The sequence below is a fragment of the Equus quagga genome, unplaced genomic scaffold (assembly GCF_021613505.1).
Source record: "Equus quagga isolate Etosha38 unplaced genomic scaffold, UCLA_HA_Equagga_1.0 220_RagTag, whole genome shotgun sequence".
Lineage (NCBI taxonomy): Eukaryota > Metazoa > Chordata > Mammalia > Perissodactyla > Equidae > Equus > Equus quagga.
The window spans coordinates 1,143,128-1,161,207 of NW_025799647.1; the positions used below are offsets into that span (position 1 = coordinate 1,143,128).

At 44.0% G+C, this 18,080-nt stretch overlaps 1 protein-coding gene across 3 annotated transcripts in view; it reads left to right on the top strand.

Moving 5' to 3' along the window:
• The first annotated feature begins 1,377 nt into the window (after positions 1 to 1,377).
• LOC124233752 (DDB1- and CUL4-associated factor 5) overlaps positions 1,378 to 18,080 on the top strand; it is a 115,378-nt gene continuing 98,675 nt past the window's right edge. Inside the window, exon 1 of one of the 3 annotated variants that reach the window (XM_046650926.1) lies at positions 1,378 to 1,761. In XM_046650926.1, the coding sequence (XP_046506882.1) occupies positions 1,548 to 1,761 (214 nt within the window). In that variant the 5' untranslated portion in view covers positions 1,378 to 1,547. The remainder of the gene's footprint in view (positions 1,762 to 18,080) is intronic. The other 2 variants (XM_046650925.1, XM_046650927.1) reach the window with 2 other exon arrangements.

Here is an 18,080-nt window from a genome sequence, read left to right on the forward strand (position 1 = left end):
TAGGGAAATATCCCATTGAAACCATAATTTCTGGAATTTGGGGGATTTCTGTTAAGTTCAGCAATATTTGCTATAATGTTGATTTTTAAATTAAACATTTACTTGCATATTTGTTATTAGTATGATTAATCTTGTCATTGTACAAAAAGTAGAAGTAGGTGATTGGGCTTGATGGATGTTCTCCACCTCCAGCCCACCTTTCATGGGGCTCTCCTCGACTGCCCACGTGCTATCTCTGATACAGAGGATGTAATTCCTGGTAAACTGAAAGGGCAAAAGTGACACCTGCCTATTGTAGCAGCTTATTACCATTTAATGACAGAGAATAGCTTCTAGGGAAAGCACTACAATACACTGACAAGGGGACTTTTTCCTGTATGTATCTGGTAGCATTCCAAAGCACTTAACATCCAGTCTCCTCGCTGGGGTCAACGCGGAGGCTCCCAGCCCACCGCAGGGCGGCTACTTCTGGCCTGGAACACAGCTGCTGGTTAACAGCTGTACGGCCTCAGAGCTCCACACTCAAGACCTTGAAGAGGAGCTCACCGCACCCGATTAAATCACACGTATTGCTATTTTCGCACAACGCTTCTTGTGTCTTGCAAATGTGCCTGGAACTAATGGACAGAACTCAAGTCGGTTTTGGCAATTTTCTTCTCACTTCTTAACAATTCCTTTCTCCCTTTTTCCCCACATACCACTCTACTATCCACCAAGCGGAACAATTTAGACGTTTTTACGGAATGGCTGGAGGAAGGGCGAATTAGCTGAATGTGGGGGGAAGGGGAGTGTCAACAATTTATTTTGTGGGGAAGGACGGGTGCGCTAACACAATCCCCAAGCGACCTTACCCCACGTGTCCAGTCCTAACTCCCGGTTCCCTTCTCTTGGACAGGGCTCGGCGGCCCCAGGGTGAGGCGGACAGAGGGAGACCGGAGCCTCGGCCTCAGTCCTCCTTCCACCTCTCTGCCACCTCGGGCTGCATTTTCCCGGCCGACAGAAAGAGCGCGGAGCCGCCTTCGTCCGGGCGCCGGGCCTCCAAGCGGCGATGGGCCGCGGTCGCTCGGACTGTTACGCGCCCTCAACTTCACAGAGGGCGGCGCTCAGGGCGGGCAGCGCGGCCTCCGCCGGCGCCACCCGGGGCCTCGCGCGGGGAGGAGCTGCGGTGGGCACGCCGAGCCGCCGCCCGCGGTCTCCAGGCCAGCCGCCCGCGTTCTTCCGGCCCGCGTCCGCGGGGGAGGGGCCGCCGGCGCCCGCGTTCTCCCGGCGCCCGCGGCCGGCGGAAGGGCCGCGCAGCGCGGAAGCGCGGCCGCAGCTGAGGATCAGCTGCTGGAGGCGGCGGCGAGGGCGAGGGAGGAGCCTTGGGGGAGGGGGGCCACCAGGAAGCCGCGGACGCCGCCGCGCGTCTGCACACCTCGCTCCGTCTGCCATGGCTGGTTAAAGAACCAGCCGGCTCGCAGCGCGGGGGGAGGGCCGGGGAGTGCGGCGGCCGCGCGGGAGGCCGAGGGAGGGGCGGCGGCGCGAGCGGCGGCGGCGGCGGTTCCAGCATGAAGAGGAGAGCTGGCCTGGGGGGCAGCATGAGGTCAGTGGTGGGCTTCTTGTCCCAGCGGGGCTTGCATGGGGACCCCCTGCTCACTCAGGACTTTCAGAGGAGACGCCTGCGGGGCTGCAGAAACCTCTACAAGAAGGACCTCCTCGGCCACTTCGGCTGTGTCAATGCCATTGAATTCTCCAACAATGGAGGCCAGTGGCTGGTCTCAGGTAAATCAACCCCCGTCCCCTCCCCGCGCCTCCCGGCCCCCTTCCCACCTCCCCTGTCGCCCTCCTCGCCCCCTCCTCCCGCCCTCAGTCCCCACCCCCTCCCTCCTCCACCCCCCCCTGCTGCGGGGGGAAGGTTTGGTGTCAAATTAAAACCATTGCAGGGGGAGGGAGGGGAGGGAGAGGATGTCTTCTATAAAAAAGACCTAAAATGGTTGACAGGTCCTTAATTCGCTTCATCCCAAGAGGAGAGTGACCTCTCCGGAGGACCGCCCTGGAAGTATGGGTTGGGGAGGGGGGCGAGGTTACCACTTGACAAAGTTTGATGGGAAACTCTTGCTCTGAGTACTTGAAAAGGTGCGGGGGGCATTTGGGGATTTTGAGAGGGAGGAGGCCGAGGCGCGCCGGGGGCAGGGGGGAGCCCGAGCCCCTGTCGCCGGCATCCTGGCGGAGGGGCCTGGGCGCCGGGCGGTGACAGGGCGGCCGCCGCAGGGCTCGGGGCTGCGACTCGGGGCCCGGCTGGGTCCGCCGAGGGGAGGTGACGGGCGGGCGGTCGAGGTTGGGCCTCCTGGGCGCGCTGGGGGCCCAGCTCCATCTCCTCCGTCCTGCGGGGGCCTCTTCCGCGTCTTGTTTTTCTCCTGGTTTCCAGAGTGCCCAGGGCCCGGGAGGCCAGGGGGCACCGGCCTGAACTTGAATGCGCAACTTGTGAGGCCGGGGGCGGCGGATGGGCGACCCCGGAGACTTGTTGGCCGGAGCCCCGCGCCCGCACGCCCTTTCCCCGCGGCTGCCGTTGCAGGTGGTCCCCGCTCCTCTTCCCCCCCGCCCAGCTGGGCTTGGTTGCCCCCGGCTCCCCCTCCGGTGTGGGGAAAGTGGCGAAATCGAGGCCGGGGCTCCGGCCGGGCGGTGTAGGCCTCGCTCTCCCGGGGCTCCTAGCGACAGGCAGCTGAATCGATAGCCTATTGCTCCCGGGGAGGCCCGGGCCCGGCGCGCCGCGGCGACAGCTGCCCGGGGGGGGGGGGGGGCGGCCGCGGGGGGCGCTCGCCGCCGCCGCCCTCCTCTCGGGGTCGCAGGCCCGAGGCAGGCGAGCGGGGATTGGGGTACGCTGGGGGCGGCTCCCCGAAACCCGGCCAAGGGGAGGAGGGCGACGACGGTGATCTGGCGTTCCCGCTCGCCTTCTGCCCTACCCGGTCCCTTTTCCTACATTGAGAGGAAGGGGGAGCCCAGCGCTGGACGTGGCGCCTCGCTTCACCCAGGCCGGTCCCCGAATGGGTTTCTAATTTACGTCAGTGGGCAGTTCTCCAGAAACTTCTGGGATCATGGCAAAGCATCCGTCTTCTTCGCGAGTAACAGTCGGAAGTGACACGGGGCGTGCAGTCCAATTTGGGGGTAGCAGAGATAAGACCTGTGTGATCATTCCGCGATAAACCTTCTGGGGTTTCTCCAGAACTGACTTGACTTTTCCACCCCAGATCGTTTTCTCTTTGACGAGGTAGATTTGGGCCCTAGATCATCCCCTGAAGAAACCTGATATTCCACTTCAAAGGCATACCCCAAACAAAAGCTTCCTTCCCCCACGATGCCCAAAATTCCTGAGGGCAAAAATGGGGGAAGATCTCTTTAAAGAACTCCCACCTTTTTCCCCTACTGCTGCTTCTGTTTTCGCAATACTTCTCCTTCCCAGAGTGATGTATTCCAACAGAGATGTTCCCAGACAAAAGTAAACCCACCCTACTGGGTGAGGGGATTTGGAGAGGACTCTTGTAGACTGAACTAATCATGTTAATTAAATCATAAGGGCAGTCATACATTGCTCAGTTTAACACACTTTTTTAAAATAACAGATTTATTAAGATATAATTCACATGCCATACAGTTCACCCATTTAAAGCTAGCACTTCTTTTAAAAGGTGCCTCCATTCTGTACCTATTATCCTTGTGCAGGGCCTTCCCCTGTGTCTTAAGTGAACCCTATTTTCTCTAGCCTTGGCCAGTTCGTTTCCCTTGGCTTAATTTTAGTCTCTAGAAGAGGGAGGCCTTTTCCACAGGGGAGGTTCTGGCAGGCTTCTGGTTCCCAGGCGTTCATTGCCTTCCTTTTCCAGGCCAGAGTCGCCCATCTCCATCAGTGCTTTCAGGGTTCCCACCTTAGTCCTTCTCCTTCTCCTCCTACTTCCTCTAGCTCAGTTCTTCCTGTTTCCCTTTTTATCTACTCTTGCCCTTGTTCCTCGTCCTTCCTGCAAGCTTTTCCACCCGCCTCTCCAGTTTAGCTCAGATAGACTTACCTTTGCTTATTTGTTCCCTAAACATCAAGTTTTGGTTAACAGCCTTTTTAGTTATTCACCTTCCACTGTGAGTACAATTTATGCTAACAGAAGTCCCCCCCCCCCCCCCCGCCCCCTTAGCCTCAGATACGGAAGCCCCTTCTGGGAGTCATAAATACATCTTAACTTGTTAAAGCTAATTAAATTTTGTTCTAGGAGGTCCTTCAATAATCTTCCCAAGTTTAAAACTATTTAAGGTGTCAGTGTTTACATTTTCGCTTATCTGTCGTTGTTCTTTAGCAGTTAACACCAGAGGGGAGAGGCACACAGTATTTTGAGGCTAATGTTATCTATCCCTCATGTTTCACAATAATGTGGTGGGAGGCCAGACTCTGGCTTGGTAATGAGATTACTTTTAAGGGTTTTGTTGTTCTTGTATCTTGTCTGGATTGGTTAAAGCCCTCAGAAAGTGGTGATTAAAATGATAGATTGTTCAGAGTTTGTTCACTGTTTTCATTTCCTAATTGTTTGGGCAGGCTCACATTTCTTGGACCTGACACATACTGTTTGAGAGAATTAACTTAGACCTAGGGCAAAATTATATTTGCATGATTCCTATGGCCTTTTAAATGCTATTTGTTAAGGATACATCATTGCTTTCTTTTTTTTTTTGGAGGAAGATTAGCCATGAGCTGACATCGGCAGCCAATCCTCCCTTTTTTGCTGAGGAAGATTGGCCCTGAGCTAACATCTGTGCCCATCTTCCTCTACTTTATATGTAGGATGCCTGTCACAGCATAGCTTGATGAGCCATGTCTTATGTCCCTGCCCAGGATCCAAACCTGTGAACCCCAGGCAGCCAGAGCAGAGTGCAGGAACTTAACCACTGTGCCACTGGACTGGCCCATATCATCATTGCTTTTTTGTTCTAACAGCTAGCCCCGAGGCCAGCCCGGTGGCGCAGCGGTTGAGTTTCCTCATTCCACTTAGGCAGCCCTGGGTTCGCGGGCCGGATCCTGGGCGCAGACCTACCCATTGCTTATCAAGCCATGCAGTGGCAGGCATCCCACATATAAAGTGGAGGAAGATGGGCACAGATGTTAGCTCAGGCACAGTCTTCCTCAGCAAAAAGAGGAGGATTGGCGGCAGATGTTAGCTCAGGACTAGTTTTCCTCAAAGAAGAAAAATAACAGCTAGCCCCTTTTCCAGGGCACAGTGAGGCCAGCAGGTATTGAGTAAACCAGAAAAAATCAGGAAGGAGAAAGGTGTTCTCTTGGTAACTGAGATCGTGACAGCAATGAGTGGGGGGGATGGTTTTTTGACATTTTAAAATATTAAGTATTTTAATCTAGAAAGTATTTTTCTTTGTTGTTGATCAGGGCATTACTGTGATATCATGTAAGGTGGTGTGATATAGCATACATTTTACCAAATCACTGCTGTGTGTGTGACCTTAGTCAAGTTGCTAAGCCTCTCTGAGTCTGTTTACTGATGTATTCACTGGGAGGACCAGCACCTATCTGAAGAGCTGTTGTGAGAACTACATTTGGCAAAGTTTAGGTTGGGAGCCAGAGTGCCAGGCCTCTCAAAGGAAGTACTGAGTTTGTTTTCTTTCCTCTTTGTACTTCTAACTCAACGTGTCATTATTAGCCGGTGTTTGTTCTTACAGTATAGGTAATAGACCTGTGCAAAGGGGACGGACAGGATAGTTTTGTGACATTTTGATGTGGTATGAGGAGGTATGAGGTGGTGTGGAAAGAGCCTGGGATAGGAGTTGGAGGCTCTACCAGTCACAAATTGTATAAATTTAGGTAAGTCTCTACATTCCTCATATGTAAAGTGGGGATAACAAATTGCCTTTACTAACTACCTAACAGGAGTGTAGTATTCAATAATAGGTTATGTGTGAAGGTACTTTGTAAACTGTGTGGGTTTGAATGAACATTACTTTTTCTATTTTATTCTATGTGAGGAAGATTGACCCTGTGCTAACATCTGTTGCCAATCTTCCTCTTTTTGCTTGAGGAGGATTGTTGCTGAGCTAACATCTGTGCCAGTCTTCCTCTATTTTGTGTGGGATGCCACCACAGTGTGGCTTGATGAGTGGCACTAGGTCCATGGCTGGGATCTGAACCTGTGAACCCCAGGCTACCGAAGCAGAGTGCACGAACTTAACTACCAGGCCACTGGACCAGCCCCAAACATTATATTTATAAAGAACTCCTTATGCTTGATGCTTGCAGTCTCTTAGAATCTTCCTGTGTGTTAGTTCTTAGAGGGGTTAGGAACAACACTGTATGTTGAAGTGCTACTTACAAGAGATCCTAACAACAGCAAGGAGGTTATGCTGGTACATGTATTTAGGGGATATCCTGGATTTACCTTTTAAATCTTTGGTGGCACCTAGTGTTTTAAATTGCCTCCATTGCCTCCTTTTGTGCTCCTTTCCCATGGAATGGAGTCCTTTATATGTTTGCTTGAAAGTCTTTTTCTTTTTGTCTTTGGGATGTTCATCTTCTGGGGCTCTGATTGGGAGACCATTCAGAATGTAGGTCTGTGTATATCTAACTTGGATTGTAACTCTGCCTTCTTATAGTTTGTAAACTGTTTGTGTAAACACAATCTTAGCAGTAAACAGAAATATCCAGATCTTGAGGGGTGAGAGTTGATAAAAATATTATTTCCCCTGAATTGATATTTAAGGCATTGGAACCTGTAGAACTAGCAGATTAATAGCCCATAAGTATGAAGGTTTGAGTTGCAGGGAGAGATTATGATCTCTTTTTAATGCTTATGACTAAATGTAGGAAAAGCACCTTCAGAAGCTTTTCAAATAGCATCAGCAACTATACTGTTTCAGAGCGTTAATAAAGTAGGAGTTGTGAATAGGGAGAGGCCTTAATTACTTGGTCATAATGTTTATAACTGGGATAACTATTTAGTCCTATTTCTATTTCACATGGATCTCTGACTTTACTGATCATTATAAGTATCCACAGTTACATAAGAGGGATTAAGAGCATGAACCCTGGAGTCAGGCTGCCTGGGGTGAATATCAACTCAACTACTTGCTAATTGGATTACCTTTGACAAGTCACTTACCTCTGTTTCCTTGTCCATATAATAAGGACAGTAATACCTCACAGGGTTGTGGTGAGGATTAAATGAAATAACACTTGAAAGTCCTTAGCACCAGGGCCTAGCCCATGCTGTTGCTCTGGTTGCTACTGCTGCTGCAACTGTTATTGTTTAACTTGAGCCTCAAAAAAGCTTTTAGGGGATTGACACCTTCAACATCTAATATTGTTGTACATGGCACAGTACAAAGTGAAAAATTGAGAAATCGCTCAGTGAGGTGAACTGTTAAAAATGCTTTGTGAATACACTTGACCCCAGTTTTGTCATCAAAGCATATTTTTAAGCATCAACCAAAAGGCTATGATAATAACCATATGCTTAATTTGAACCCATTAATTAATGATCATCTCCTGTTGTCCAGTCACTGGTTATCTCACATTTTATGGAATCAGGTTTTTTGTAAATAAATTCATCTGAGAGCATATTATCTGCATGTGAAGTGTTTGGCTTTAGCCAGTTAAATAAAGTCTGACTTTATTAAAGCTTCTCATGTGTTGAATTAGGGTGAACTTCTTGGTCCAGTGTATCAGGAGTGTATCAGGTGAAGTATGGCCAGTGGTGGGGCAGATTTCTGTCTTTAAAATCTTTCATAGTGCATACATTTTGACAAGGTGATTAGGGAATTAGATTTTCCTGTGAGCTTTTCTATTCACTGATAATCCATTGCTGTGATGATAGGAAATTTTATCCTTAGATCTATTTATTAGTTCAACAAATAGTTTTTGAATGCATAGTATTCATAAGACAGGAGCTATGAGAATAACAGAGGTGATGAATCAGGTATAAATCATACTCTTGAGAAGCTTGCATTTTAGGAGCATTTACTTCTCATTTGTAACAGTGCATGACCCTTAATTTTTCCCCTCTGCTTTATGATATTTTAATAGATATTTGATTTTTCTCTCGTTTGCAGTACTTAATATAGCAAAAATCGTCTTGCCTATGAGCTTTAGTGGGAAAAAAAGAAGGCTCATAGAGATGGCCTTGGAGTACATTGCTATGATAAATTATAGAGGTCAGGTCATGAGGATAAGGTAACGTGGATATTTATAGATGCATGTTATTTTTCCCACTTCTTGGTCAGTTAGCTAATTGATATCTATCAAAGACGGGCAAAATTAGAATTACGCCAGCGTTTGTCACTTCTTTAAAATAACCTAAGGAGGTTCAACTGATGACCACTAGTCTCATTAGATATTATTAGCACATCAGAAAGTTGTCTTTGTGTTCAGTGTTGTTCAAAGAATCATCACTGGCTTGACTTAGCCAATGTGTGTTTTTTTTCTCCCCAAATCCCCCCCGGTAGATAGTTGTATACTTTTAGTTGTGGATCCTTCTAGTTGTGGCATGTGGGACACCACCTCAACATGGCCTGATGAGTGGTGCCATGTCCGCGCCCAGGATCCGAACTGGCGACACCCTGGGCCACTGAAGCGGAGTGCGCGAACTTGACCACTTGGCCACAGGGCTGGCCCCCTAAGCCAATATGTTTTTGATTACTAAGAGTTCTTAGAAGAGCCGTAGCCCTCAGTTATGTATCTTGGCTACCACACTGTAAGGTGTCAGCCCAGGTCCAAGTGTGTGCTCATTAGCTGATTATTGATAGATTTGCCTGTAAAGTACAGTTGAAATCATTTAGATCAAGGAAACTCTACTGACGAGTAAAACTTGAAACACAAATGGATATGCTTTCTGAATCCCGAGTTAAGAAATGGATGTATTTATTTTCTCATGCATTGAGTGTGGAGAAGAGCACTTCCATTGCTAATATACGGCCCTTAATTTTAATCTTTTTTTCTTTTTCATGGTTTCAGGAAAAAAGTAATTGCTTTTCCTGTTTTAGTCTGAATTTAGATACTCAAGGGTGGTACTAAAGCCTTTTAAGTTTAAAGGAACTAAAATCCTAATTCAAATCAAGATTATATAGGCTAAGAAGGAAACAATTCTATTTTCAATTTTTGGTGCCCTACATTATATTAAAAATATTTTCTCTTGGGGCCGGCCCCGTGGCCGAGTAGTTAAATTCCCACCCTCCGCTTCAGCCAGGGTTTCGCTGGTTGGGATCCTGGGCGCAGACATGACACCACCCGTCAGGCCATGCTGAGGCAGCATCCCACATGCCACAGCTAGAAGGACCCACAACCAAAATATACAGCTATGTACTGGGGGGATTTGAGGAGAAAAAAAAAGATTGGCAACAGTTGTTAGCTCAGGTGCCAATCTTTAAATTAAAAAAATATTCTCTTACAGTTAAAGAACTGAATACTAATCTGTTAGGAGTAACCCTTAGATTATCGTGAGAATGTGAAATTACATTTCTTTTCTACTTAATTCTCTGTCCTTTAAAGTTTTTGATTTTTGGTGATGAGGGTTAGGTAACCATTTGCCAAAGTGTGGGTATGTAAGCTAATTTTAGGTGATCTTTGAATGAATTTTTAAATTTTAATGGTTTGTACATTTATTTTTTTACATGTTAGAAAAGTCAAGCAGCATATATAAAATATTGTTTTTAAGGGATTTATTGCTTAAGGTGCAATAAATTTTAAAGAGTCAGTTTAAAGAAAAATAATGGCGAATGTGTTATGTGGATACGGAAAAAATCAAGAGGTGATCAAGATTGACTGAAGTTTGGGCAATATTGCATTAGGTAACCTTGTTTATATCTTCCTTCTCCCTCATCGAGTCAGAGAGTTGGAAAGATCTTTATTTTATGGAAAAGGAAGTGGAGAAGTAAAAAGGTGACTTCCAGAGCTGCCCCGTTAGTCTTTGGCAGTCGGGACTCTAAGGAGGGCTCATTGCTCCCCGGCAGGTGCTGTTTCTATGTAGCCTTTTTATATTTTTCTTTCCCTTTTCTTCTTATAGGATAGGCCACCTTTTCTGGCTCTCTTCTAAAGAATTGAAAGGTGATGTTAGCAATTTCTGAGCAAATGTACAACTCTAATTGCTCCTTTTAGATGATAAATTGTTATTCTGTGTTTTGTTGTAAATAAAGTTAACTTCTTCCACACAGGTATCTTATGTTTGTTTATTCGTTAAAAATATGTAATGAGAACACAGTATGTGTGCCTCTTTAATCTTAATAATAACTATAAGAATTATTTTTTAAACATTTATTTAGCATGTAATGTGTGTCAAGCCCTCTGCTAAGCACTTAGTCTTATTTGTCAACTCGGAAAATAGCCAGTGTTACCTATAGTCTAGAAACACAAGGGGATTTAAAGGTTTTGTATTAATTGTCAAAACTGAGTGCTAAAGAATCAAGGAAGGACATTGATAAATGACTGCTGTGGGTTCTGTAATGCAGAGAACAGTTAGGGCATTAGTGGAAGAATAAATGTTAGAATTCATTGTTTCTGGTTAAAATCAAGTGAAATATAATTCTAAGGACGAAAAAAGATTTTTATTACCTTGGTCTTTGTAGAAAATTTCGTTCCAGTAGCTGCTTCCCAAGTTTTTGTTCTTTCAGCTTTAATATATATTTCTTACCACTGCCAACGTGTGTCCTAAAACTTAACTCTCATGATCTCACATCTCCTGCTGACCCTTCAGAAATCTACAGTGCTCCCCAGTGTCTACCAAATTAAGTAGGAATGCCTCACCTGACTTTCAACTGAGACACTGCTGTTTATAAAAACAAATATTTGACAGTAAAAATAGCTAATATTTGAGCATGTCATTCATTTATCAAATATTATTCGGGGGGGCATTTCATTGTGTGTCATATATGATCACATCTGATACTTAAAAGAATCGTTCCTAAGGTGTGGATGGTACTATTATCCTTATTTTATTTTTTTAAGATTTTATTTTTCCTTTTTCTCCCAAAGCCCCCCGATACATAGTTGTGTATTTTTAGTTGTGGGTCCTTCTAGTTGTGGCATGTGGGATGTCACCTCAGCATGGCCTCATGAGTGGTGCCATGTCTGCAACCAGGATCCGAACTGGTGAAACCCTGGGCTGCCGAAGCGGAGCGTGCGAACTTAACCACTTGGCCACAGGGCCGGCCCCTATTATCCTTATTTTAGATGTGAGGAAAGCGAGGCTTAGAGAAATTAAGTAACTTGTGAAAGCTCCCATAGTTTGTGGTGGAGCTGGATTTCCAGCCTGGGTCTGCATGAGACATGCTGCCAACTGCTCTGAAGTTTTTAGACTGTTACGTACGTTTTAAGAGGTTCTGACCTTTTTCCTACGTTCTCATTTCTTTTTTGTTTTTTTTTTAAAGATTTTATTTTTTTTCCTTTTTCTCCCCAAAGCCCCCCAGTACATAGTTGTATGTTCCTTGTTGTGGGTCCTTCTAGTTGTGGCATGTGGGATGCTGCCTCAGCGTGGTGTGATGAGCAGTGCCATGTCCGCGCCCAGGATTCGAACCAACGAAACACCGGGCCGCCTGCAGCAGAGCGCGCGAACTTAACCACTCGGCCACGGGGCCAGCCCCCCTACGTTCTCATTTCTTGATGCTATCACTCTGATAACTTTGCTAACTGCTTTTTTCCCCTTTGTGTATAAACAGAAGAAGTGGGGCTGAAGGGATGGGTCGTTGGGCTTGGAACCTCAAAGCACAGTTCTGGTCACAGCTATGGTACTCACCCCTCAAGCAGATTTAGCACCTTGGTGCTAGAAATCACTTCACTTGGGTTTTGGTCTTGGCAGTCATCTAAAGTCTTCTTCCCTACACTTTGGATGTGGATGTTCCTCGCTTGCTTACATAAACCGTGTGACTAACTTCACACTGGGCTAAACTCACCTACTTTAGTCTAATTAGGAGTAGGCATACTCTGGTTACAAAGTTGGTTCCGCTTCTCCATTAGCCCAAGTAAAAGTCAAGCAATATATACATATGTATTTACTGAGCCTGCAATTTGAGTTTGATATCTACCAAAAGCACGCTGATTGAGTACATTTGGCTGAATTTCAGACAACAGATATTCATAATAACACATGGGGAGAAAATATCTATGCCTGGAGCATAGACAAATAATGTGCTTCAGAATAAAGTGCTTTTTGGACAAAGGTTTAAACAATCTAAATGGGATTATTTGCCTGGAGAGCACTGGTAAGTCATTTGGAAGCACTTTTCCACAGATGCAGTATCATATAGGGAGGTATGCCTCCTAGGCCAGATGATAAGCCTGTTTAATCCTTAATGAATCTGAAGTATAGTGTTCTTGCAAATAAAATTTACATCTGTCACCAGCAGCTTCGCTCTGCTTCTGTGAAAAGGAAGGCATTTCATTTCCAAGGTTATTCACTGATTGGGTGAACAAGGAGGGCTGCTCTGTAGGTTCTGGTCTTGGATTCCACTGGTACTTCACATCAATTTTCCTAAGGGATTTGGGGAAAGACTTGACAACCATCATTTGTCACTTTAGTTGTCTGCTCTTCCCGTGCCTTCATGTTCACACTTTCTGGCCACCTTACTCACTCCTTGCACTTTGCAGTGTTGAATACCCGAAACTGTATCATGTACCTCTCAGGATATAGAGTTGATATGCATTTGAGATCAAGTCCATGTGCTCTGAGTACTATTTTCTTATTAGGGCCAATTTTAAAATGGAAGTTATATTCCAGAGAGCTGGGACATGTAGGAATCAAAGAGAAAGTGACATCTGAGGAAATTGACAGGTTTATAACAGATCCACATAGCGGAGAAGATGTTGGCAGAAAGGCTGATTCCCATCTTCCCTTTTGCCCCTCTTGGGGCTTTTGCCGGTTGATAAGGTAAGATAAGATTACCTTATATGGTTGATAAGGTAACTCTGTAGGTCCCTTGCCTGCCTTGCTTTCTGCTGGGGTCCTTTGTAACCAAGGTGAGTATATATCCTGGGTTTACTTAGGATTGTCTCAGTTTCCACATTGTCCCAGTACAATTATTAGCGATCCTTTCTTTCTTATAAAGGCCCTAGTTTGGATGATAAGTTATATGGCCATCTAGTCATAATCATCTGAGCTGTCTGGTTCTCAGGTAAAACCAAAGCCCCAGTCTCTTAACTCCTCCCCTTCGCCACTGAATGCCTTTGGTGGAAAAGCCTCCAAGCCCCATTCTCTCCATGTTGGGTCTCAGCTGCTGCTTTTAGGGTACTGGATTGAGCATGAGGGGCAGGGTGGTTGCTTAGTCATTTGTCCCCTCATCTTATTAGAAAGCAAAAAACAGGCCAAAACCATTAAGAAAGTGCTAGGGCCAGAGGTTAGTAAGTTACTCTTTCCTTTCTGTATACCTCTTCTTATAATTCTTGTTCTACTATTCACTTGTACATTCTTTTTTGTTTTTTTTTTTTTAAAGTCTTCTTACAGGTGGTTGTTTTTTGCCAAGTTGATTTTGGGGAGAGGCATTTTGGGGAGTGATTCTCCACTGAGTTGGGATCGTTTTCCTGAGGTATTTTAAACTAAAAGTGGATATGATATTGGTATTAAAACCATGCTATAGGCTTCGTTTTGTGGGATATCTGTCCAGCACCAGAGGACATCTGGAGTAAAAGTTGATCCCCTCAAGTGTGTAAATTGGCTCTGAGAAGGGTTTTCAGGAATTGTAGTTTTTCTGGTCGATAGCCAGTTGGCTCTAGATTGTCTTTCATGTTGTGGCATGTCATGAATAAAGAAGTTTAAGAGATCTGGGTTAGAGTCCTGATTTCATCCTTCTTACCTGTGATCTTATGCTACTGATGTTCTGTCTCTATAGAATCATAGAATTTTACTGCTGGAAAGGACTAATGATCATCTAATTGAAGCCTTTAATTTTATATATAAGGACACAAAGGAGCGAAGAGGTAAAGTGATTTGCCCAGTGGCTCACAAGTAGTAAGTGGTACAATCAGGATTAAAATCTGAGTCTTCTGACCTGGTCCCTCAGTAGGGAAAGTCAGGAAGTTCTGCATTTATAAAGGACTTACTCAAAGTGTTAAACTCTTTTAAGTGACTTACTCTGCCAGTACATTGTGACAGTTTCTTTGTCCCTGAACATGATTGTTCTGATTAAGTTGGTGGTCCCCTATTATTTTACAGATAAGTAAATAGAGATTTTCCAGGTTGGAGGCAGTGTCACTTGGGCTGTCTCCAGTTTTAATTCTTAGCCTACCTATCCTTCCTTACTTTGGAAAGTGTGTTTCCTTCTAAGAACATTACTCAGGAGGAGAAATTTTTTGCAATCCAGATGCCTGTTAAAATCTTGTTACACAACTTCCCTCATTCAGAATTTCCGTTCAAGTCTTGTATCTAAATTCCAGTTGTATCTCGTGTGTTACAGCTTAAGGCCAAGTAACTAATTGGAGCCTCTGAGGGTTGTTATGTTTCTTTTCTTAATAGATGTCTTAACTGTGTTTGATGGCCTGGTGCAGATGTCTTATCTTATCACTTGCTGCCATAGATGGCTGAAGCATGTGTTTTGCCTGAGACATACTGGCAAGAAGCAAGTGAAATTTGCATGGTTGGCACCCAGCTTCAAGCAGCCCTTGATTTAGCCTCAGAGTTGATATCTCTGTTTGTATCTGCTCATGGGTGGGTGTTGTATGCCTTCCTAGAAGAACTGAAAAAGCGTTGGGGCCTGCATTGGTTTAATCTTTTTAGAATTGCCCAAGAAGAGAAAAGAAAGCTTAATTATATTGTTAATGTTGCTTATGCAGGGAATTTTGCGAAAAAACTAAAAAAATAAGAAACTGCTCAGAGTGACTGAAGATCATCTGTAATATAAGCAGGAGAGCATGTTGTCCAGGTTAGTTCTCTATGGTAGAAGAAGTAGGACTGGGGCCGGCCTGCTGGCTGAGTGGTTAACTTTGTGTGTTCCGCTTTGGCAGCCCAGGGTTTCACTGGTTTGGATCCTGGGTGCAGACGTGGCACTGCTGATCAGGCCATGCTGAGGTGGCATCCCACACAGCATAACCAGAGGCACTCACAACTAAAATATACAACTGTGTACTGGGGGCTTTGAGGGGGTGGAGGGGGAAAGAAGATTGGCAAGATTGGCAACAGATGTTAGCTCAGGTGTCAATCTTAAAAGAAAAAGAAGAAGAAGTGGGACTGGACATGAAGACAATGTGTGGTCTAGGAGTACCTCACGATGCATCATCTACTATCTTAATAACTTCCCTGTAAATCCTTACTGTTGTTGATGCCCCGAGAATCTGTTTTTAGTGTTCCCCTAGTTCTGTTTTAGGAGCTTTTGTTCTTTCACGTTTCACTCATTCCACACTTTACTGTTGAGAATTTCCTATTGAATCATATAAGTCATCAGAATATGGCACTAAGACAGGCTTCCTACTTATTCATAAGTTTAAAAAATATCATGTGTTAATTATAGGAAATTTGGCAAGAAAGAAGTATCCTACCTACTCAGGATAACCATTTTTGACACATGGTGTCATAGTTTAGCCTTTTTTGTATGCATATGTACATTTTTAAAAATAAAATTGGAATTAGGCCATCTCTGCTGTTTTGTAACCTTTTTTCTTTATGTTAACATTTTTTCATATGTCATTGAATATTCTTCAAAGCAGGGTTTCTCAACCTCAACAGTTATTGACATTTTGGGATGGATATTTCTGTTATGGGCGCCTGTCCTATGCACTGAGCAGCATCCCTGGCCTCTAACCAGTTTATGTCAGTAGCATCTCCCCAATTGTGACAACCGAAAATATCTCCAGACATTGCCAGATGCTCCCTGGGGGGCAAAATCACCCTGGTTGAGAACCACTGTTCTGATGCAAAAATTCTCAAACTCTTCGGTCTCAAGACCTCTTTACATTCTTAAATATCATTGAAAATCTTACAGACCTTCAGTTTATGTGGGTCATATTCATTGATTATTTTTTGTATTAGAATTTAAAACAGAGAGAGTTTAAAAATTCATTTATTTAAGAATAGCAATAATAAACTTTATATTAACATAATATTTTAATGAAAAATAACCATATTTTCCAAAATAAAAAAAATAGAAGAGTAGCATTGTTAAAAATTTTTCCAAATCTCTTTAATGTCATAATAGATATTATGAACATATTTACATTTAATCTGTTGTGGAATATTGCTTTAGCTGACATATATGAAGAAAATTCAGAATTACACAGATATGTAATTAGAAAAGGAAAAGAGTATTTTAATGCCTTATCAGATAATTGTGTATATTCTTCTTTGATACTATATCAAAACTTGACAAGTGGAAGTTTCTTAAAGATTAGTTGCAATGTAGAATCCGAAAAAATATCAGAATTTTTCATAGTCTGTTACATTAAAATCCATTAGTCTCTGTTTAAAGCCTCCCCCGCCACGTTGCTGGTTTCTCTTGAAAAACTGGAATCAGGCAACTTGAGCCTGCATTCCCCAATGGCAGTAACTGGCTGGAGCTGAGTATACAATGGCTTGTCCTTTCAAAAGGGTTGTATATTCTCCAGTCTGCCATTTAATCTGGCAGGTTTTACTCTTTTGCTTTGCTGCCTGGCCCCGGTTGTATTTGAGGAGCTAGATTGTATTGTGGTAAGGAGCATAGTTTCTGGAGACAGATTACCTGGGTTCAGATCCCAACTCCTACTCTTGGTCACTGTGTACCTTCAGGTTACTTAGCTTTTCTGTAGTTTCATCTGGATAATAAGGATAGCAACAATATCTACTTCGTAGGATTATTAAAAGGATTAGAAGAGCCCCAAGCATTGTCTCATAACATCATACATTGATCATTTGGAAGATATTTGTTCACTGAGTTAGACATATTTTCTAAGTCTTGACACATTTCATTATGTAATATATTTCAAGAAATCATTTTTGTTAGTACCACCTCCAATCTCATCAGTAAAGTCTTTATTGGGAAGTGGTGGAGTTCACTGTGGTGAATGGTACAAGTTTTACAAAATTCTTGTTTTCTCTTGAGAGCTTAAATTTTATCATTGAGTACAAATAATGCCAGTTGTTTTCCTTGAAGTGACAGGCTCATCTTGTTCATTTTGGAGAAAATATCTGCCAAATACCCAACTCTGAATAACCATAGTTTGTCAATCATTTCAAGTAAAAATAAAATTCCATAAAAAAAGCAGCCACTTCAGCTCACAAAACAAACCATCGCACATGTGCTTTTCCAGAAAATAACCATTGTTCTTTGGTGTGCAGTGAAAGTGTTCTTCCCATTTCATCATACAGAAGATTACAGTGTGTTCTCTGGTTGAAATTTGATAGAATTATTTTTACTGCTTCATCAAGGACATTCCTAAGTGAAACTGACATTTGTTTTTTATTGTTAGTGGGTGACAGTTAAGGATATACTGATGACCTAGTAATAGTGTGGTATACTGCCTTGGTGAGTGCTGAGACACCAGTAGTCTTACAAACCACCATTGCTTTTACACCATCACTACAATGCCAACACAGTGAAAAAGCAAATAACACTGTAGTGTTGTTGTGAAAATAATTTTGACTTTGCAGACCTCCTGGGGTTCAGGGAACACACTTTGAGAACAACTTTTTTTTTTTTTTTGAGGAAGATTAGTCCCGAGCTAACATCTGCTGGCAATCCTCCTCTTTTTGCTGAGGAAGACTGGCCCTGAGCTAACATCCATGCCCATCATCCTCTACTTTATATGTGAGACGCCTACCACAGCATGGCTTGTCAAACAGTGCCGTATCTGTACTCAGGATGGAACCAGCAAACCCTGGGCCGCCAAAGCGGAACATGCAAACTTAACTGCTGCCCCACTGGGCCAGCCCCGAGAACAACTGTTCTAAAGCACGATATTATGGCAGTATTGTATCCTGTCAAGCACCTATGTCAGAAATTTTTTTTTTTTTTTAATATTGGCAACTGAGCTAACATCTGTTGCCAATCTTCTTTTTTCTTCTTCTTCTTCTTCCCAAAGCCCCCCAGTACATAGTTGTATATTCTGGTTGTAGGTCCTTCTGGTTGTGCTATGTGGGATGCTGCCTCAGCATGGCCTGATGAGTGGTGCCATG